At 42.1% G+C, this 21448-nt stretch overlaps 1 protein-coding gene across 4 annotated transcripts in view; it reads right to left on the bottom strand.

Moving 5' to 3' along the window:
* Positions 1-21448, bottom strand: part of LOC136872768 (ATP-dependent DNA/RNA helicase DHX36) — a 216424-nt gene that overhangs the window by 93402 nt on the left and 101574 nt on the right. For all 4 annotated transcript variants that reach the window (XM_067146629.2, XM_067146606.2, XM_067146635.2 and 1 more), the window contains exons 11-12: positions 17784-17970; positions 12342-12543 (exon numbers count right to left, since the gene is read on the bottom strand). In XM_067146629.2, the coding sequence (XP_067002730.2) occupies positions 12342-12543; positions 17784-17970 (389 nt within the window). The remainder of the gene's footprint in view (positions 1-12341; positions 12544-17783; positions 17971-21448) is intronic.

Here is a 21448-nt window from a genome sequence, read left to right as displayed (position 1 = left end):
CCATTAATCTTCATATTCAAGCAAAAAAGATTTTTGGGCAGATCTGGGTTAATTTTGTCACTGAAGTTCTGCATAAGATGTAAATTGCTTTTTCCCGAATGAAATGTTCTTCAGAGAATTTCAATTTATATCTGTAGAAGTATCACTCATCGGTAGGATATTCGTCTTCTTCTTCTCCATGAGAGATGCCACTGTAAAATGCACTGTCCTGTCGTGGAATCCACTGAGTTAACGTTTGCAGGTCCGTGTATTTTGGTGAACTAATGAGTTTGGGTCCGCTTCGTACGGTCGAAATTTCCTTTCATAACAGGAGAAGAATTCTACGATGTCTTCTGATACAAATTTCTTGAAAACCGGTGTCGTTGAAGGATGTCTTGTAGGTAATAATTCCAGGTTTGTCAGCTGAAACTTTAAGCCATACAACTTTTGAGATTATGAACATTTCACCAGTAGTAGACTTCTTGCGATTTGTGAAAGGGGATCCAGATGTTTCAGTTAAAGATGGTTATTTTTGAAATCACTACATTGCATTTCATGGACTACTAGTGGCTTCCTTACCTGGCATGTTATAATGAACTGAGCCCAATCACGTGGTATAGCGATCTCCAAGTTGGTGAGTTTCGACTTTTTCCTTTCAATGGTTGAATTAATACCGTCCACTTCCATGTGTGTGTGACCTTTCCAATGTGTAGTTTTGTCATCTTCCTTCTCTCTGTAGAACTACCAATTTCTTTACAAGTTCTGTGTCTATTTTTTGGAACTTCCTTCACCAAGGTTCTTATCATCTGACATTTCTCGTCTCAAAAACTAGACTCCTTCCAAAAGGCGTCAAATATATTTTTCCGTTCCTCTTTAGTTTATTTCTCAGCACATTTCATTCTACACTTAAATGGAGGCTTAAGTGTGCATGCTGGGACTTCCTTTCCACTCTTCACTGATTTATAAGGTGCCCCAATCAACCTGCTTCTTTTAGCACTACAGTATTTCTTTTCCAACTTGAGGGGTCTCGGATCCTTTTTCTATCATGATATACTATTCTTTCTTTTACTTTTCCATTAGTTACAGGTAACTCACATGCCTCTGTTGAGTTATTTTGACATTCTGAAATTAAAAATTATTATTATTATTATTATTATTATTATTATTATTATTATCATCATCATATATAATTCGCTGGGGCCATCAAGGACCACGTTGAGTCTTGTTGCATTTGACACTGAACTTGGCCTTCTTTAGAGCCCAAATTTCCCTCATTCTTTGTGAGAGGGCCTGCTTACGCTCCTCTGTCCAAGGGGCACTGTGTTTTCTCTTCGGTTGCTCGTCTCGGTTTAGCCCGTTCGTCAATATTTTCTTGCGGAAGAGATCTCTGTTAAGGGCGTCTTCAGCTGAGATATGTAGCATTTGCAGGTCTTCTTTGGTATTTCTAAACCAGGGAATTGTGGTTTTGGGGTTTGAATCAACTTTCTTCCGTCCATTCTTTTCAGATGACCATAAAATCGTGCCTGTCTTTTTCTGATTGTGACGGTAATTTTCTCTATTTTGCTGTAGACTTCCTTGTTGGATCTCTTTTGATGGATTCCATTTCTGTACTTTGATCCCAAGATTCCTCTCACAATTTTGCGTTCTCTTTTCTCCAGTTCTTCAAGGAGTCCTTTGTTGGCATTTAGAGACAGGGTTTCGGCTGCATATAGAACTACTGGCTTCAGAACTGTTTCATAGTGACGTATCTTGGTGTTTTGGGAAAGGAATTTTTTGTTGTAGATTGTGCGAGATGTTTGGTAGGCTATTTCCAGTTTGCGTACTCGTTCCTGAAGTGCTTCTTTGTCCAGTCCATTTTTCATGATGATCTCACCCAGGTATTTGAATTCGTCTACTCGGGTGATGTCCCCGTATTTTGTATGGAGTTTTTGGTGGAGCCTCTTTGATGTTAGTCATTACTTCTGTTTTCTCAAACGATATCTGCAAACCAGTTTGTTCGGCAATTTCCTTTAAAATTTCAACTTGAGCTCTAGCGGTTTCTATGTCGTTTGAGAGAACAGCAATATAATCGGCAAATGCTAAGCTGTCTGTTGCGATCCCCTTGGATTTGGTTCCTATTCTCAATGGACTGTAGTTGGTTTCATGTAATCTCACCTGCCAGGTTCTGATGATCTTTTCAAGAACACAGTTGAAGAGTATCAGGGATAGCCCATCACCTTGTCGGATTCCTGTTTTGAGGTCAAAGGAATGCGAGAGACATCCGTGGAACTTCACCTTGGATTTTGTATCGGTCAGGGTGGCTCTAATTAATGCCAGCAGTTTCAAATCAACTCCAAATTCATTTAAGATGTTTAGCAGGACTTCCCGGTCAATGGAGTCGTACGCTTTCTTAAAGTCCACAAAGACAGACACATACTGTTTGGACCTTAGTGTACAATATCTGATGATCGTTTTGAGATTTTGGATCTGTTCAGCTGTTGAGCGACGTTTTCTGAACCCTCCTTGGTATTCACCTATTTGATGTTCGACTTGTGCTTCCAAACGCTCCAGGATGGCAAATGATAGAATTTTGTAAGTCACTGGTAGCAAAGATATTCCTCTGTAGTTGTTGATGTTCTTCATGCTGCCTTTTTTGTGTAATGGATGGATCAAAGCTATTTTCCAATCTTCGGGTAGGGTCTCCTTGTTCCAAATTTCTTCTATTTGCTTTTGCAAGATATCAAGTGATTCCTCTGGGGCATATTTCCATAGTTCTGCTACTACTGAGTCTTCCCCCGGCGCTTTGTTATTTTTGAGACGGACAATGTGGCACTTGATTTCATCTCTGTCGGGTGGTCTGGAATCTGGGTACCTGAGTAAGGGTTTTTTTAAAATTATTATTATTATTATTATTATTATTATTATTATTATTATTATTATTATTATTATTATTATTATAATAACTGGCATAATGTTGTGGGTACAAAAAATCAAACTGACTGTCTACAGAAAGCCAACTACTGCCTTCAGGTTCATAATTTGGGCCCAAGTCAGAGAGGTCTGATGCAATGTCATCCTGCAAGTCTTCCATATGCTCTTCATCCACAGGTTTCTCATAACAACGCCTGCCGTCCAGTGTCTCTTCACCTGAGAATATTATTTTTTTATGTTAGCAATATGCGATATTTTTAGTGGAAGTTTAGGAATTAAGTTGAATGTTAGTAAATAGCACTAAAACAGTAATAATAACAATGATTAAGATATTACTAAGAATACAGCATACATTAATGGGATCTAATTTTAATCAGTTGAAGTTAGTATTACTTCAATCTATACATCGAAGTTGGTGATCAGGGCGTAACTCCACAAAGCATAGTCAGCAACAAAATGTAAACTATTACGGAACTCTTCAGTAAGAAACATAAATATATATACCTCTCTCTTCAAGTGCTTGCTTCAGAGCAAGTTGCAATATTATCTTCCCTCTTGAAAAACCATTCATTTTGCATACGTTCAAACACTGATGTCTCGCATAACTTTTAACTTCTTGTGGCTTACAATATTTCACTGTTGTTGTTTTCACGCTAATTTGCATGCGATAACGCAGGTAACACAGGAAACTATAATAACGTTCACAATAATAAGCAACTTCATTATCGTACTTCCGTAATGGAGGCAAAAGGCGAATGTCTATTGACTCTTTCTTGCCGGGTAGAAATTACTTAGAAGAAAAAAGGTGGATGTCCCACATGTGACCTTGCACCACTAAAAAGTTTTCTGCAAAAGGTGGATGTCCCACATGCGCGCTTTCCATCCTGAAAGTGCTCTGGACTACTGCCTTTATGCCACTCCTCAAATCCACATGGAATGGCAATAGGACAACCGCCTTTATTCCATAGATCCGGTCGATTATACCAAACACAAAAATGGCTGTAACTCAGAATCACAGGTACGGAATTACATTGTTACCAATACGGAACATGAAAAATTATTATAATAATTATAGTGCAACGTTCTTCCAGGGAGCCTTTCATCTATATCGCACTTTCGCATTCAAACCTTCTGAATGGTGTACGAGTATTGCGAAGTTCTTTATCACTTACATCAAAATAATAAAATAGAAAAATTTCAGTATTATTTGTTGCTGTATTAAATAAAGATTATGAGAGTGATACAAGCTGCACATTAACTAATTTATGCTACCAACCAATTAATTCACAAGCTAACATGATTTTTAATTTCCTTTTTTCTTTTTACAAGTTGCTTAAATAAAGTACAACCCCAGCATATGCCTGGTGTGAAAATGGGAAACCACAGGAAACGAATGAAGGTGTGTCGGTACTGGTGTACCGGTATGCATCACCTATTCTCGGAATGGAGCAGTGAAAACCTGCTCCAGGAGTCTCTTCTCTACCGGTCCACTGCTACTGTGGCAGTGTTGTGCTGCGTCTCGCAGTTTGCTGTATCAGTACCGGTCCACTGCTACTGCGACAGTGTTGCGCTGCGACTCGCAGTTTGCTGCTACCGGTACCGGTCCACTGCTACTGTGACAGTCTTGCGCTGCGACTCATAGTTTGCTGCTACCGGTACCAGTCCACTGCTGCTGTGACAGTGTTGCGCTGCGACTCGTAATTTGCTGCTACCAGTACCGGTCCACTGCTGATGTGACAGTGTTGCGCTGCGACTCACAGTTTCCTGTACCAGGAAGTGTTGTTACTGCTATCCGCAAATTGTCCAGTGTTCCAGCCATCATCGTCCCGTACCGTTAGGGAGGTTGTGACAAGAACAGGACGGAGACATATCGGTATGGTGTTCATTATTTCACAGTAATCTACTTCAAAACTAAAACTTTTCTACAAATAATAATAATATTTTATTACTGTGATTATTATTAATGGCTGTTTTTCTTAACACGGTTAAAATATACTCAAACGCCATTTTTGATACTATAACTAAACATTTCATCTGGCGAATATGATCAATGAACATTTTAAATTCCCAACACTGAATACTTGTTTTAAATGTCAGATGTTTCAAAATGATTATCGGCGATCTCTAAACAATATTATAGGTCATTCGCATCTCAGAACCTTACGGAAGAAATGCAGGCAAAATGCTTTCATTTTCCGAGTTAGGAGTAATTGAGATTACTTGTAATGATTACATTCATAGCAAATTTTACTTGTAACCATTACGTGTTACAAGAAAAATTAATTCTTACTTGTCATTTATTTCCTGAAATAAAATTGTGTTAGGTGGAGTAGCGTGGTCGGTACAGTGCTGTCCTTCTGCCCCAATATGGCAGGTTCAATTCTGGCAGTCCGGCGGTATATGAAGGTGCTCAAATACGAAAACCTCCTGTCGGTAGATTTACTGGCACGTAAATCTAAAGTTTGAGTGGTGTTTTAAAAAATATGAAAGATCACAATATGAAGATAAAGTTGGAATTGAAGAGGACAAATTAGGGCAAATATTCGTTTATAGGAAGTGGAATTAGGGATTGGAATGATTTACCAAGGGAAATGTTCAATAAATTTCTAAATTCTTTGCAATTATTTAAGAAAAGACTAGGTAAAAAGTAGATAGGAAATCTGACACCTCAGCGACTGCACTAAATGCAGATGAGTGTTGACTGACTGATTGATTGATCGATCGGTCGAGTTCAACGACTTAAAAAATTGTCTGAACCCTTCATCTTCTACCAGAGTAAAAGGTTGATAATCCTTTATGAACGTCCGAAAGAGTTTTTCGTCAATTTATTTCTTAACATTGTTGTCATTAATGCTTTCACGGCCCGTACTTAAAGACATGATACTGTATAGGCTTTTGGACTTATGCCGTGTCAAGAAAATAAGGTGAAATTCTTAACATTTTGCAGGGAACTGTGCTCTGCATCCTCAGAAGAAATCTCGACTGTCCACAAGAAAGGCTTCTTAAACAATGACACTTTAAATCTGGACGTTATAATAGAAGTGGAAAAAATAGTACGTTCATTTGCTACCAGATGGCCCCCAGGACGTGGCAACGCTAGCATTCGAAGCGGAAGCTGACCGAACCATCACAATCAGTCTAAGCGGTTCACATAACGTGTTTGCGTGACACATGACATTGGCAGGTGTATGGAATAGACACAAGCGTGGAATGAAAAATCTGGCGATGAGGAACGTACGAATTTGGAAAACACCGAGATGAAATAACAATAGTGAAGGGACCAGGAAGGGTGTCCTTGGCTATCAATTAAGTAATACCTGGTTGCCAGCCATTAAGAATTTACGTAGGTAGTTCCCTTCCCGGTCCCTTCACTATTGTTATTTCGTCTCGGTGTTTTCCAAATTTGTACGTTCCTCGTCGCCAGATGTTTCATTCCAGGCTTGTGTCTATGCCATACACCTGCCAATGTCATGTGTTACACAAACACATTATGTGAACCACTTAGACTGACTGTGATGGTTCGGTCACCTTCCACTTCGAACGCTAGCGTTGCCACGTCCTGGAGGCCATCTGGTGGCGAATGAACGTACCATTTTTTCCACTTCTATTATAACGTCCAAATTTAAAGTGTCATTGTTTAAGAAGCCTTTCTTGTGGACAGTCAAGATTTCTTCTGAGGATGCAGAGCACAGTTCCCTGCGAAACGTTAAGAACTTCACCTTATTTTCTTGACAGGGCATAAGCCCAAAAGCCTATACAGTATTTCTTAACATTTGCGGAGGATGTAGCCTAGGTGGTTTTGTACTTGATCCTATTGTAATTTCATTCGTGGCAGATGAAATGAAATGGCGTAACATGTTCGACTCGCCAGGTGTAGGTCTTTTGATTTGACTCCCGTAGGCGACCTGCACGTTGTGATGAAGATTAAATGATGATGAAGACAACACATACACCCAGCCCTCGTGCCAGCGAAATTAACCAATGATAGTTAAAATTCCCGACCCTACCAGGAATCGAACCCAAGATCCCTGTGGCCAAAGGCCAACACGCTAACGATTTAGGCATGGGGCTTAGAGAAACAGCTTGAAAGGATGGTTTTTCCTGGTTACTGTAACTTCCTCCTTCCCTCCCTGCATTCCAATTCAAGGATATGAGAGGATGAACATATCTTGTGCTTACTGTGTATTTTCATTACCTCAGAGTTCTATATCTGTCCACTCAATTCAGAAATAATAACACAGGGGAAAGCTATACAGTGTATAGACAAATTAGAACGATATGGATTTGCACGTAATCAGTCAGAAATAATTGAAAGCATGTTTGAAATTATTTGCTTTTTTACAACGAAACAGAATTATGTCATGACCTAACCTATCCTACTGATCAGATGATAGTTCACTGGTTATATGCCAAAATCTCCTATAAGTGCCATGTAAACAATCTATTTTCACACTTTTTCTTACAATTTGCTTTACCTCGCACTGAAATATATAGGTCTTACGGCGACGATGGGATAGGAAAATACTAGGCATGGGAAGGAAGCAGTCGTGACCTTAATTAATGTACAGCACCAGCATTTGTCTTGCGTGAAAAATGGGAAAACACGGAAAACCATTTCAAGGGCTGCCGAGAGTGGGGTTCAAACTCATTATCTCCTGGATGCAAGCTCACAGCTGAACGTCCCTAACCGCACGGCCAACTCGCCCGGTAACTGTTTATTATCAGACAGTGAAAGCGCTGGCTTTCTAGCCCCAACTTGGCAGATTCGGTCCTGGCTCAGTCCGGTGGTATTTGAAGGTGCTGAAATTCGACAGCCTCGTATCGTCTGCTTTACGTCACACCGACACAGACTTCTGATGACGGGATAGGAAAGGGCTATGAGTGGGAAGCGGCCATGGCCTTAATTAAGGAACATACCCAGCATTTGCCTGGTGTGAAAATGGGAAACAACAGAAAACCACTTTCAAGGCTTCCGATAGTGGGTTTCGAACCTATTATCTCCGAATGGAAGTTGACAGCTAGGTAACCCGAACCGTATAGCCAGCTGCTCTGTCAGTAGATTTTACTTACACTCCCGGGCTGAGTGGCTCAGATGGTTGAGGCGCTGGCCTTCTGACTCCAACTTGGCAGGTTCGAACCTGGCTCAGTCCGGTGGTATTTACAGGTGCTCAAATACGTCAGCTTCATGTCGGTAGATTTATAGGCAGGTAAAAAAAACTCCTGCAGGACTAAATTCTGGTACATTGGCTTCTCCGAAAACCATAATAGTAGTTAGTGGGACGTAAAGCAAATAAGATTATTATTAGTAGATTTACTGGCAAGTTAAATAACTCCTGCAGAACAAAATTCCGGCACTTCGGCGTCTCCGAAAACTGTAAATGTAGGTATTGGGACGTAACACAAATAACATCATTATGTATGCACATATTTAATTATTGAAGATAACCTACCCCCAGTGTGTCATTATCGAATCAGATAAGACAGACGTGATCATGACATCATCGAAGAACAGAGCAAATCGTGCATCCCCTGGCTATGCGAATCAGCTCCATTTGTGCCTGTACCGGTTGTCACTGGACCGGCAAACTGTCACCGCGTTCTGCGTGCTATGCCATGTCCTCAGCTCCATCTGTCAATGGACCGGTTTGTCACTGGACCGGCAACGTGCCACTGCTCCAGTCGTGTCACTCGAGCAGTCGGAACAGACACACATTATTTCTGGACCGTCACACCCCTAGAAAACGATACGGAGGGCTGCCAACAGTCGGATTCAAACCCGCTACCTTCCAAATGCAAGCTCATGGCAACGCGACCCTAACCGCATGGCCAACTCGCTCATTAACATGATGTTTGTTGGTGTGCTAATTTGTGTCCCACAACATTTTCATTACAAAGAGTAGTCATAAACTTTAAAAAATTATATTCCTATTAGTCCTCCTTAAAACTTATTTACAATATCTAACCTTCAGGCACACCAGCAGTATCTCCTAAGAGTCGTCTCTATCACCCAACTCTTTTGATATTTCTTCTTCTCTGAACCAACTTCGTGGCATCTTTACTGTTAAAATTATAAGTGATATATACTGCACTGCATGAAAAATATAATGAAGACTACAATTTAACAACAGAACTTCTTACGTTAAAATTGCATAGTACAACCAGTCCCATAGGGATCTTATGCTCAATATGCACAATATGCAATGTTTTGCCACAGCGGATGCTTCCATTCCATGCTCTGACGTTTGCTCTCTGGTTTGAAGCGGTCTCATCTCCAGTGATGATCCATTTCAGAAACGTTTCACCTTTGTTAGCATGACAGTCCAGTAGGTGCTGACAGATTGCACTTCTGCTCTTCATTGAGTTGTTTTGGAACTCATCTCAAACAGATTTTATGGAAGTTCAGCCTGTTATGCATGATTTCATATGCAGAACCATGACCAATGTGCATATGGTTTGCCACATCATTAACAGTCACTCGTCTGTTATTCAGGATTGTATCGCGCACTCTTTCAGTATTGACATCAGTTGCGGCTGCAGATGGACGCCTGGATCTTTCTTTATCCTTCGCGCTCGTGCGACCCCTTTTGAACTGTTCAATCCACTGGTAAACACTCTGCTGTGGCAGAACATTGTCCCCGCATGAAAATCCACAGCCTGTTTCCAGTCATTCGACCGGGTCAGGAATGGAATAAACGAAGGCCCCATCTAGCGGTGAGGATAGGAAATGTGCCAGCTGCCGAAGCCTGTCGCACTCCTCTGGGGCAATGATAATGGGATGTTAATGGAAAGTGTTGCTGGAATGAAAGATGACAGGAAAAACCGGAGTACCCGGAGAAAAACATGTCCCGCCTCCGCTTTGTCCAGCACAAATCTCACATGGAGTGACCGGGATTTGAATCAGGTTATCTAGCGGTGAGAGGCTAGCGTGCTACCATCTGAGCCACGGAGGCTCTTCCCTGTATTGTGCTGAAAGCCTTCTATAAATTTCCGCTCCTGGTACACCCACAGAGCATTAAAAAAACCAGATTACAGCATGCTGTTGTTCTTTGGCATAAACAGAGAGTGGCGCGGCCATCTTTAGTTGCAATAGCGCAAGCCGTACTGATCTGATAACGCTGAAACCTACCACAGACGTAGACAACAGTGCCATCTAGCGGCTGCTGAGCATACGATGCCATAGAGTCAACCTAAAGACAATTAGAGCAAATTTGCAGATACTCACTGACTTCTCTATGTTGTAACTACCAAAATAAATAAAAAATACGAAATGAATAAACGGTGAGTGAAATAAGTATAAATACCAAGACTGGGCGCCACCTGTAAAACAATTACACGAATATAACTATGTAGAGCAATAAGCTACTCCCTCTCCCAAGACGACGGTCATCAGGCTGACGAAGCTCCAGACTTACTTTATAACCGTACCTGTTTACCCCTGAAATTAGATGTGGGTAGCATGCCAGGTTCATCCTCACTCCACTGATAAAAAGATTTACTGCAAGTTTCATACCATGACTTTACTCCCAAAATAATAAAAAATATATAATAAATACCACAATAATCATCACTTGATAAGACCCACTCCTGATTGCCGTCCACAAAGGCAACTTACAAACAACTACAAAAAAAACCCGACATAAACCATTACTTGACGAGACCTACTCGTTTGTCGTTTACAAAAGCAAAAATACACACTACTACCAACAACAAAATTATTACTTGACGAGACCTACTCGTTTGTCGTTTACAAAAGCAAATATACACACTACTACCAACAACAAAATCATTACTTGACGAGACCTACTCGTTTGTCGTATACAAAGGCAAATATACACACTACTACCACCAACAAAATTATTTTCACTATATATACATTTCTTGACATATTTCCAGGTAAGAGTCCCACTACACTTACTACTGTTACAGTACAAAAATCATATTCTGGTAAAGAAAAGTACGACTTTCTCTACGTACGGATGCAACCTTCTTTACGAAGAGCATCCCTAACCTTATTTACACACTTCATCAACGTCTTGAGTCCTTCCCGACTACTGCACAGGTTAGTGTAACGCCTCACGTTTCTCCAACTGAAACTGCATACGGTACTCGGCCGACGATTTCCTTTATCAAGAATTAGCTCTGTGCACAACCACACATTCGGTACGCATCACCACATCCACTGTACATTATCTCGTAGAAGAATTTTAGTCTAATTATTATACAGTGTTGGAATTACCAATAAACACTTAGTGGCGTCTTTTACATAACGGCCACCAGAAACTCGTAGCATCAGCGATATTTAGCGTGCTCACTCCGTAGGTGAAATATACTTAAGAACAATCAAGCAACGCCTAGGAATCTGCACAAAGTAGCTCCCGCGCGCTGGTCCGAGTGAGAAACACACAGAATCAAGAACACAAACACAAACACAACCAGAAACAGAATCAGAGTCAAAATGACTTGCCGCACACGCGTACATGCTTATATAGGCTTGCTACACGTGGTTATAGCGTCCCGAAATTTTATAGGTAGCAACGCTCTCACAGGCACTTCTTGACGCGTCACTCAGTCAACCCAACCTCGCTTAAAACAAAGCCCTCGTATTGGCTATTGAGTGTCTGATGTGACACTGAACGTCCACTCACGTATATCCACATTGATCCACTCCAATTCTTCAGCCTATACTACCTGCCATACCCCGTGTTTCCAAGCCACTTTGTTGCAACGCATACAACTGACTTCAACCGTCCTTCCCGATATAGTCGCTGTTTTCCCGGTTGCACAATCCTTACGGCTAGGCCATATTTACAGACTCTTACCCAAACGGAAATTTATACAAAATATAATGATGCACATATGCAATATTCTGTAACTACACATTCTTCTTATGATATTACGTTTTTACATTCTAAATAAACAAAATTACATGATTTCATGACTTTAACATTACAAATTATTTTACGAAATTTTCTAACCTAAAATTTGGGGATCGTACATTCGTACGGTTACAATGTATTTATTTTGTTGCTAAAGAGTACTGACCGACTGTTGAAAATCAATGTTGTGCTTCTTCAAGAATTTGCCAGACATTTCAGGTGTTATCTTGAATGCCATAAGAATTTAAAGACAGCACGTTTCTAGTGTGTGAATAAGAAAGAAACACCCTAGAGTTGTAGTATGCACATAATGTTTTCTCATGATGTAATTGTGAAGAAGTTGTGAAAAAATGTGAATACATATTTTTAGTAAAGTGGAATATATGATTTAGAATTTCACGGCCCATGTAACTATTCATGGCTTGTAAGTCGAAACTGAAAAACGCTCAATAATTGATTGTTCAAAAGCACAAATGAAACTGAGGTGAAGCAGAACCACCATGTTTTCCCCTGGATGTTGGAGGGTTGTTTCCTACCCGCATTTTAATTGTCCTCATCCAGTTTATGTGCTCTTACCTTGAGAGAAACATCGATGGCTCTGGGGTCAGGAGGGTCCATTACTCTTTCCAGAAATCGTGTCACTTTGCCGAGTTGTAAGATCTTGATCTGGAGGATCACTTCGTCCAGCCGTGTACGCAGCATCTCCGGCAACATGTAGTCGGCGAACATCATCTCGCGTGCTCGAGTGTACATATGGTAGCAAATTCCTGGCTGCACTCTTGCAGGAACAGTAAATAAGACATCATGTAATTACAGAACAAAAATTCACATAAATTAATAATTAATCTCTGATCTGAAAATGTGTGAGTTTTTTTGTATATGGCAGGTAATCTCAGAAACCACTCGACCAATTTCAGGCTGAAAGTGTGTGAGTTTTTTTTTTTATATGACAGGTAATCTCAGAAACCACTCGACCAATTTCAGTAATTCTTTTGCCATTTCAAAAATTACCATATTACCAGATTACCATATTATACTTTACTATACTATAGTATCTACCAAAAAGTAACTACCACCTGTTCACAATGTTTGCTCAGTAGTTGTCACCCCATTAGAATCTCACAGTGCAGCTATAACAGCATACTACTGGCGAGTATGTTCAGGACATCCACTGGGATTCATCACCATTCCTCAAGCAACTGTTCCAAAGGTTGGGAGATTAATTTTGGCCATTCCTCCAGACACGTCAGCTGGTGGTCCAATTCATTCCAAACATGTTCTAGTTGACTGAGGTTTGGACTTTGTGCGAACCAGTTCAATCAGCCGACGAAACATGGCACCTAGCACTGTCATCCTGGAAGTAACAAAGGTCAATTCCATAAAAACACCACAACATTACAATATGCCTCTGTGTTCATGTTGCCATGGACAAACACTAGAGGTCCAACGCTAAAGAATGAGAAACAGCCCCACACCATCGCCTTATTTTTCTACCGCTCTTCCCACATTTGTGGGGTTGTGGGTGCGAACTGTGTCGCACAAATGGACTTAGCTCAGTTTTACAGTCGGATGCCTCCCTATGGGGAGGGATGTAATCGTTATTGCGTGTTTCTGTGGTGGTTGGTGGCGTAGAAACAGCCCCACACCATCACCACCAAATTTCCTCATTGGTACTATATAATCTGGCAAAAGCTGTTCCCCGGATAGACACCACACCGACACATAGCCATCGGACTGAAATAATATGAATCACTGCACAGAACCAATTTGCACTGCTCCAGTACCAAGTTGCGATGGTCCAAACACTACTTGAGTTGCCGATCCATATTCTCTTTCATCCTATGCAACTCTTTTGGAATATCCAAGTTGGTGGGCCTCTGTATGCAATGTTCCACTGGAAACAGATACTCCTATTGCTGCAGGAAACTCCTGTCACATTGTAGCTGTCGGTTGTGCCCCATTTTTGGCAATTTCACTTTTCAAGGTTCTGCGATTTCTGTCGGCCAAAATTTCAGGTTGCCCAGAATGTGCACCACACCACTGACATAAAGCTCATTCACCTTCCACTCATGCAGAACAAATGCTATACAGCACACAATCACGCCGTTATCAGAATCCCGACAGTTCTGTACCTCGCGCCATCTTGCTATCAACTGGTTCTTGTATGTCCTGAATCATGTCAGCCACGCAAGTCAACTGACGTACCAACCATCAAGGGCGCTCAATTACTTTTTGGTAGATAGTGCATAATGCTGCTAATTTACCTAGTGAGCAGGTAGTTTTTATAGAAAACAGAGCAAGTCTGAAAAACTGTGCACTGGGAACCCTCAAAAGAGAATACAATGCCTGAAAAGGAGCCCTCACAAGTTTACCAAGAAATTACTTTTCTACAAAAGAAAATTCATATGAATATTCTTCCACACTCTAACAATTTTCTGTGTTTTTGCACATGCTTTACCCAGTAGAAACCAAAGCAGTGGGTAAACTGCTAGTTGTATCAAAAAGGAGAATAAATACGAGATATAGATTGTCATGCATTTTATTCATAACTCTTAACAGTTAAAGGGGTGGGAAGAAAATGTGGAGCAAGCCAAAGGACCTGTCACAAGTACAAGCATTGTTCCCTGCTACAGCCAAGTGATGAAGTGTTATTACTGGACTGTTTCTACTGTACCACTTCAATGCTGGCAGAGTCAGGACTTCCACACAAAGGCATCATGGATTGAGCAAAGATATTTTAATGATTTTTTTTTTTTTACTTTTGATGCTCAAAGGACCACAGACAATTGATTTGGTTGATGCCAAACGAAACTACACTAAGTAGTTATTCCCACTTCTCATAATAAAGAAAAAAACCTGTTGTCCCACCAAAATAATTCTCCCGAACCTCTTTCAAACCATTTTAATTTATATTACTTTTTGTCGTATCTGTACAGTTAAAAATACTATAACAAAGAATCTATGTAGTCCCTTTTCTGGGTTGTTTTGTGTGTCTGCCAACGTTTCGAACACATTACAATATTCTTTTTCAAGGCGATTGAGATAATCAGTCTCCCCACGAAGGATGTCACGGTGTCTCTCCTCCCCTTGGCTATTATAAGCTCTGGAACGTACCTCTCGCTTGCAATCACCTGGTAGTTACAGGTAATGTTACGTAACTTGAGGATTCGTCTTGTAATTTCATAATCTGACTTGCATTTTGGTAATCTGTGTGTAATAGGCATCCAAGAATTGTTGATTTTGTAGCTTTCCTCTAAATTCCCATTGTTTGGGTGTTTTTTTATTTCTATATCATCTCGGATTTTTCTTTCGAGATTCTGGCAAACACTCATAAAAAATCTTCCTTCTGTCAAATGAAATGTTTTGTTTTGCAAGAATGCCTCGCTACAGCTGAAACTTCCATGTCTTGTGACACATCCGTCAAACCTAGAAATATCAAGAGATGAAAATTTCAACTGTAGCTAAAAATTCTATGAACCAAAAATTCAGAAAAATATTGACTTCATTGCTTTCTCCACTAACTACTTATCTTCACCGTGACAGAAAATTATGGTTTGCTATTATATCTATGTGGAAGCAATGCCAGGACTCAGTTTAACGATGTCCTCTTATAAAGGCGCGTCCAGACTTGCAACAGAACACTGTAACGCAACCACGTCTCACTCCTGTCTGGACAGTGTTGCGTAACTTCGTCGTGCAACCTTAGCCCGCAACATGAACGATACGGAACGAGGTTTGCTGCGTTCCACTGCTTGTCGGTTTTCCCGCGCCACATCAAAGAACTGCGCGCGCGGAAGTTACAGCAAGCTTGGACGTACTCAGGACCTCAGCGCGTAACACGCATTTGCCTCTGTCTGCTTGATCAGTAAACATGGAGTGGATCGAGCAGAACACACTGCATTTTATTGAAGAAAAAAAAAAGATTTGGCGTATGGCTTTTAGTGTCGGGAGTGTCCGAGGACAAGTTCGGCTCGGCAGGTGCAGGTCTTTTGATTTGACACCCATAGGCGGCCTGCGCGTCGTGATGAGGTTGAAATGATGATGAAGACAACACATACGCCCAGTCCCCGCGCCAGCGAAATTAACCAATGATGGTTAAAATTCGCAATCCTGCCGGGAATCGAACCCGGGACCCATGTGACCAAAGGCCAGCACGCTAACCATTTAGCCATGGAGCTGGACACTGCATTTTATTGAAATGTACAGTGCTAAGGAAATTTTGTGGCTGGCTAGCCATCCCAGGCATTTCAACAAAATTTTAAGGAATGATGCATGGGAAGAGCTGGCAACGGGACTGAACACAACGGCCTAGAAATGCCGAAAGAAAATGACATCCTTGCTTTCTTCACTCCGAAGGGAGAAAGGCAAAATAAAGAAGAGCATGGGAACAGTGCCAGGTGTGTATAAATAAAACTATGTAATATTACTTATAAAATATGGCATCAGACTTTAAATGCGACGACGCATTCTTAAGCTTTCCGCTTTAAACAGCGTGTATAGTACTATATTGCAATGTTTGAATATATGCTGCTGCAGCTATGTCCATCTTTCAAAGCTGCACTGTCTCAACTGGCGGAATGCTGGTAGGTTACGCGTTACGAACTGCGGCGTGGGGTAGAAAATTTACCTCGTAACCGCGGTGCGTAACATTACCCCGTTTAACCTTGGCGCGCAATGTTGTTAAGTTTACAGAGTCAGGCGCGCATGTCTGTACCTGCCTTAAGGTCACTGGTGTATCAAAATGATGTCTCTAGAGTTTGGAAAATGTTCAGAAAGATAAAAATGGTTGCTGAACTACAACGAATGGGATACCGACACAAAACAACTCGCAGGGATGATCGGTATTTATTGCTTTAGCACGTCGTGTGTAGACCCCCTGCTGTGTCAGATCAGACAGCGTGAATTTGGCTGCATGATGGAGGACTGAGAGGTGGGCAACAACTCCTAGCTCTTTCCTGATGAGGTCACTGCAGGAGCATTCAGAAGGTACACTAGCACCGTGTTCTGGAATGGGATCATGTTTGGTCGATATATGGCTCTAATTTCTATCCAGGGTAACAGGACTGGTCTGGTATGCACAGACATCCTAGAACCTGGGCGATAATGCTCCTGCCTGGTCAATCAGTTCCTTGAGACGCACGGCATACACGATCTCTGTTGAATACGCATGATGTGAACTGAAGAGAGCAATTGCCTACCATCCCAATGTTCCTGCAAATTTTCAGCTGCTGTCTAACAGTGCAATAATTTGCCCCAAAACAAGTAGTATTCTTTAGTGGCGAGTCAACTTCCTCATGTTGCCTGAGGTGGCTATACACGGTAATTATCTGCCACAAAATGTATTTAGAAACAATACCAACTTTGTGCTTTTGTTACATTTCTGTAGCTTTTGCGTAGCTCAATGCCTACTCTTTACAACTTCTAGCCCATGGCATCAGGAACAGTGGAAGTGCACCCATACAGCAGGAGCTCCAGTGAGAGATAGAACAAGCCGTAAGTATGTACTGGTATGTGTAATGAACATAGATACATACAGCGATTAATTAATTTCATGTGGCTATTTCTAGCGAGGTGCCTCCCTTGTAACGCAGACCCTCTGATGAGGGTGGGCGGCGCCTGCCATGCGTAGGTAACTGCACGTTATTGTGGTGGAGGATAGTGTTATGTCTGGTGTGTGAGTTGCAGGGATGTTGGGGACAGCACAAACACCCAGCCCCCCACTGGAATTTACCAATTAAGGTCAAAATCCCAGACCCGGCCGGGAATCGAACCCGGGACCCTCTGAACCGAAGGCCAGTACGGTGACCATTCAGCCAACGAGTCGGACACATACAGTAATATTAAGTGCGCTAAACTAGAATATGCAAAAAATTATTTGATTAGTATACAAAGGGGTAACAACATTAAATCAGCCTAAACAGGAAATATCAAATTACTACAGCCATTACAAAAACTAGCCCATCAGCAACTAAGTCAGTACTGTACGTTCAGGATTCACAATACCCCTATAAGCCTCACCTCCCTGCTCTTCCTCTCCGCTGCCTGGCATTAGCGAGGCTCACCCATTCTGCCTGAAGTGTAGAGATGTTTGCCTCAGAATCAAAATTCTTCAATTTTATTCTGCCTCCATCTATTACATAGACAACATCGTCGATGGTGATGGATGTTTCTGCAATATTGGTGGCTATTATTATCTTACGAACACCTGTAGAAGATAAAACACAGTTAAATGACAAACACAATGATGGTCTGTGGCCTCCAGAGAGGCCTCGTGTGAGTCTTTTGAGTTGACACCCTGTAGGCAACCTGCCCGACCTAAGATTGATTCTAATGTTGAAGGAGGCACAAACACCAGGAATTGTCTAGTACAGGTAATTCTGTGTTACCTGTGTTCCGAATTTTACAGGTGGTGGTGGTGGTGATTTTTGTTTTAAGAGGAAGTAGAACTAGGCAACCATCCTCTATATAACACTAATCAGAGAGAAAAAAAAATGGAAGGGGTCCGACACTTCGAAAAATGAAGGTATCGGCCAAAGGAAGACAAGGGCCACGAAAGGTATGAAAATGAAAGACTCCGTAGGCCTTCATACGTAATACCGTCGGTGGTGGTGGTGGTGGTGGTGGTGGTGGTGGTGGTGATTTTTGTTTTAAGAGGAAGAACAATGAGGTAATCATCCTCTCTGAACAAATTAGTGGAAAAGAAATTTAAAATATAAAACAAAATTATTTATTCAACAAAGGAATTTTGAAATGCCGTACAAAATAAAACAAAAACAATTATAGAATTAGGCCTAAAAAATTACTAACGAATCAAAAGGGAACGCACGTTTCCTGAGTAACAGTACACTTGTAATTTAAATACCCTTGATAAGTCCACTGTTGCACATAAAGCAGGTAACGAGATCAGCAGTAGTCACGTCATCGGCTAGTATGCGTTCGAGTGTTTCCTGCAGGCCGGGGCTCCGTCTTAGGCCAGAGAGATCGGCGCATCTGTGAGGATGTGGGCCACAGTGAAGTCGGCACCACAAGAACACACTGGGGGGGGGGTCTTCCCTCTTTAGGAGATAAGAGTGCGTGGATCGTAAATGACCTAACCTTAGTCTGCACAATACTATGGCCTCTCTCCGTGAAGGTCGGAAAGAGGAGCGCCACACGGTAGTTGTCTACTTAATTGCTCTCAGCTTGTTGGGAGTTCGGATAGCTAGCCACTCTGATTCCCAGGACACCGAGATGGTTCGACGTAGCTGAGAACAAATATCCTTAGCAGGTACATTGACTGGTCTTGGAGGTAAAAGTACAGCTTCCTTTGCTGCTTCATCCGCAAGTTCGTTTACTGCAATACCAACATGGCTTGGAAGCCACGCAAAAGTGATTCCGGTTCCAGCATCCCCTAACCTGGCTAGAAGGTCATGTATCTACTATACCAGTGGGTGTTGCAAGAAACAGGTTTCAATAGACTGCAGAGAGCTTAACGAATCGGTACACATAAGAAAGTGGCTTCTTTCGTCATGCAGTGCAAACTGCAGAGCCTTTAAGATGGCATAAAGCTCTGCAGTATACACGCTACATACTTTAGGAAGCGAGATTTTCGTGCTCATATCATCAATGACGAAAGAAAAACCAACATTATCTCCGATTTTAGAACCATCCGTGAAGATATGTCTCACAGCCGGATATTGGTGAACAAAGTCCTGGAAATACCTCCGATAAACGGAGGAATCCGTGTTCACCTTGGGTCCACAGAGCAGATCTAGACGTACATCCGGTCGCGGAACCAACCACGGAGGTACCTCGCTAAGAGTTTGTTCAAGACAACCACCGGTATCAATATTCAAATCATGACACAAGCTATCAATCTGAAACCCAACCGGCCATATGGAATTCGGCCGGTCTTGGCTCCGCTGGTGGTATTGGGTACGATAGATGCATTGATAGCTTGGATGTAGCGGCATTTCACGAATTTTGGCAGCGTATGTGAGGAGTAACTGCTGCCTCCTTATCCGTAAAGGTGGAACTTCCGCTTCCGCGAGTAGGCTGGACATGGGGCTAGTACGAAAGCACTCGTTGCCAGCCTTAATCCACTATGGTGCATACTGTCTAAAAGGCTCAGCGTAGATTCTGATGCTGAGCCGTAAGCCGCACTTCCATAGTCAATTCAGGAGAGGACCGTCGCCATGTAAAATCATAGCAGTACCGCACTGTCAGCTCCCCACGAAGTGCCGCTGAGAAACTTAAGCATGTTAAGTCTCTTCATGCAGACAACCGTCAACTGACGGATGTGGGGCTGCCACGTAAGTCTCTTATCAAAATGGAGACCCAGGAATTTGCAGGTGTCAACCACTGGTAAGACACTGTTTCGCAAGCGGAGCTCTGGTTCGGGATGCACAGGCCGATGTCGACAGAAGTGTACAACCGAGGTTTTCCCTGCTGAAAATCGAAAACCATGTTGCAGGGCCCATCTATCGACTCGGTTAATAGCTTACTGTAGCTGTCTCTCAGCAAACGCCAACCTTCTGGAGCTGTAATGTAGAGCTAAGACGTCTACATACAGCGATGGAACGACTGCGGGCCCATCAGCGGGAACTATGCCGTTGATGGCGATTGCGAACAGCGTGACACTCAGTACCGATCCCTGAGGTACTCCATTTTCTCAAACGTAATATTGGGAAAATGCGTTCCCTACTCGGACTCGAAAGAGATGGAGGGACATGAAGTTCTCAATAAACGTTGGCAAATGTCCCCGAAATCCCCACTGGTGTAGAGTGGAGAGAATCCAATATTGCCAGGTAGTGTCGTAAGCTTTCTCCAGGTCAAAAAACACGGCGACTAGGTATTCTTTCTGGAGAAAGGCCTCCTGAATGGCACTCTCCAGTCTGACCAGATGATCAGTGGCAGACCGATGAGAGCAAAAACCACACTGGTAGTTAGACAAGAGACCCTCCTTTTCCATGGCCCACACAAGACGCCGGTTAACCATACTTTCAAATAGCTTACAGAGGCCATTCGTAAGGCATATTGGCCGATAACTGTCCAGAAATTTTGGATCTTTACCTGGCTTGGGAATTGGTATCACAATTCCCTCGTGCCATTGAGATGGAAACACTCCCTCACACCATATTCTACTGAATAGTGTGAGGATATCCTTAAGACATCTGTCACTCAAATGCTTAAGCATATGATTATTGATTTCGTCAGGTCCAGGAGCCGTATCTCTGCATAGCGCGAGTGCACTCCGCAACTCCCACTCCATGAAGGGCACGTTGTAGGGATGCGAAGCACTAGAGGCAAAAGAGAGATGGTGTGCCTCTTCTTTGCACTTAATTGGAAGAAATGCAGAGTCGTATCTCCTAGAGCTGGACGTATCTGCGAAATGTGACGTGATGTGGTCGGCAATGACTGAAGGAATCATAACTATATCTCCATTAATGGATATTCCGGGTACTGAGGGCACATTCTGTACTCCGACAACACGGCGGAGTTTTGTTCATACTTGTGATGACGGAGTATGTGCCGTGATGGATGACACATACTTTTCCCACGTAGCTTTCTTACTTCCTCGAATCAAAAAAATGGGCCTTCGCGCGCAGACTCTTAAATGTGATATGATAGGCTATCGTAGGATTCCAACGATAATGCTTAAAACCCCATCGGCGATCATGTATGGCTGCTGCAATTTCGTCCGT

This window comes from Anabrus simplex, chromosome 1 (genome assembly GCF_040414725.1).
Source record: "Anabrus simplex isolate iqAnaSimp1 chromosome 1, ASM4041472v1, whole genome shotgun sequence".
NCBI lineage: Eukaryota > Metazoa > Arthropoda > Insecta > Orthoptera > Tettigoniidae > Anabrus > Anabrus simplex.
Note: the sequence above shows the minus strand (reverse complement) of the source record. Positions and strands in the feature narration are given on the sequence as shown.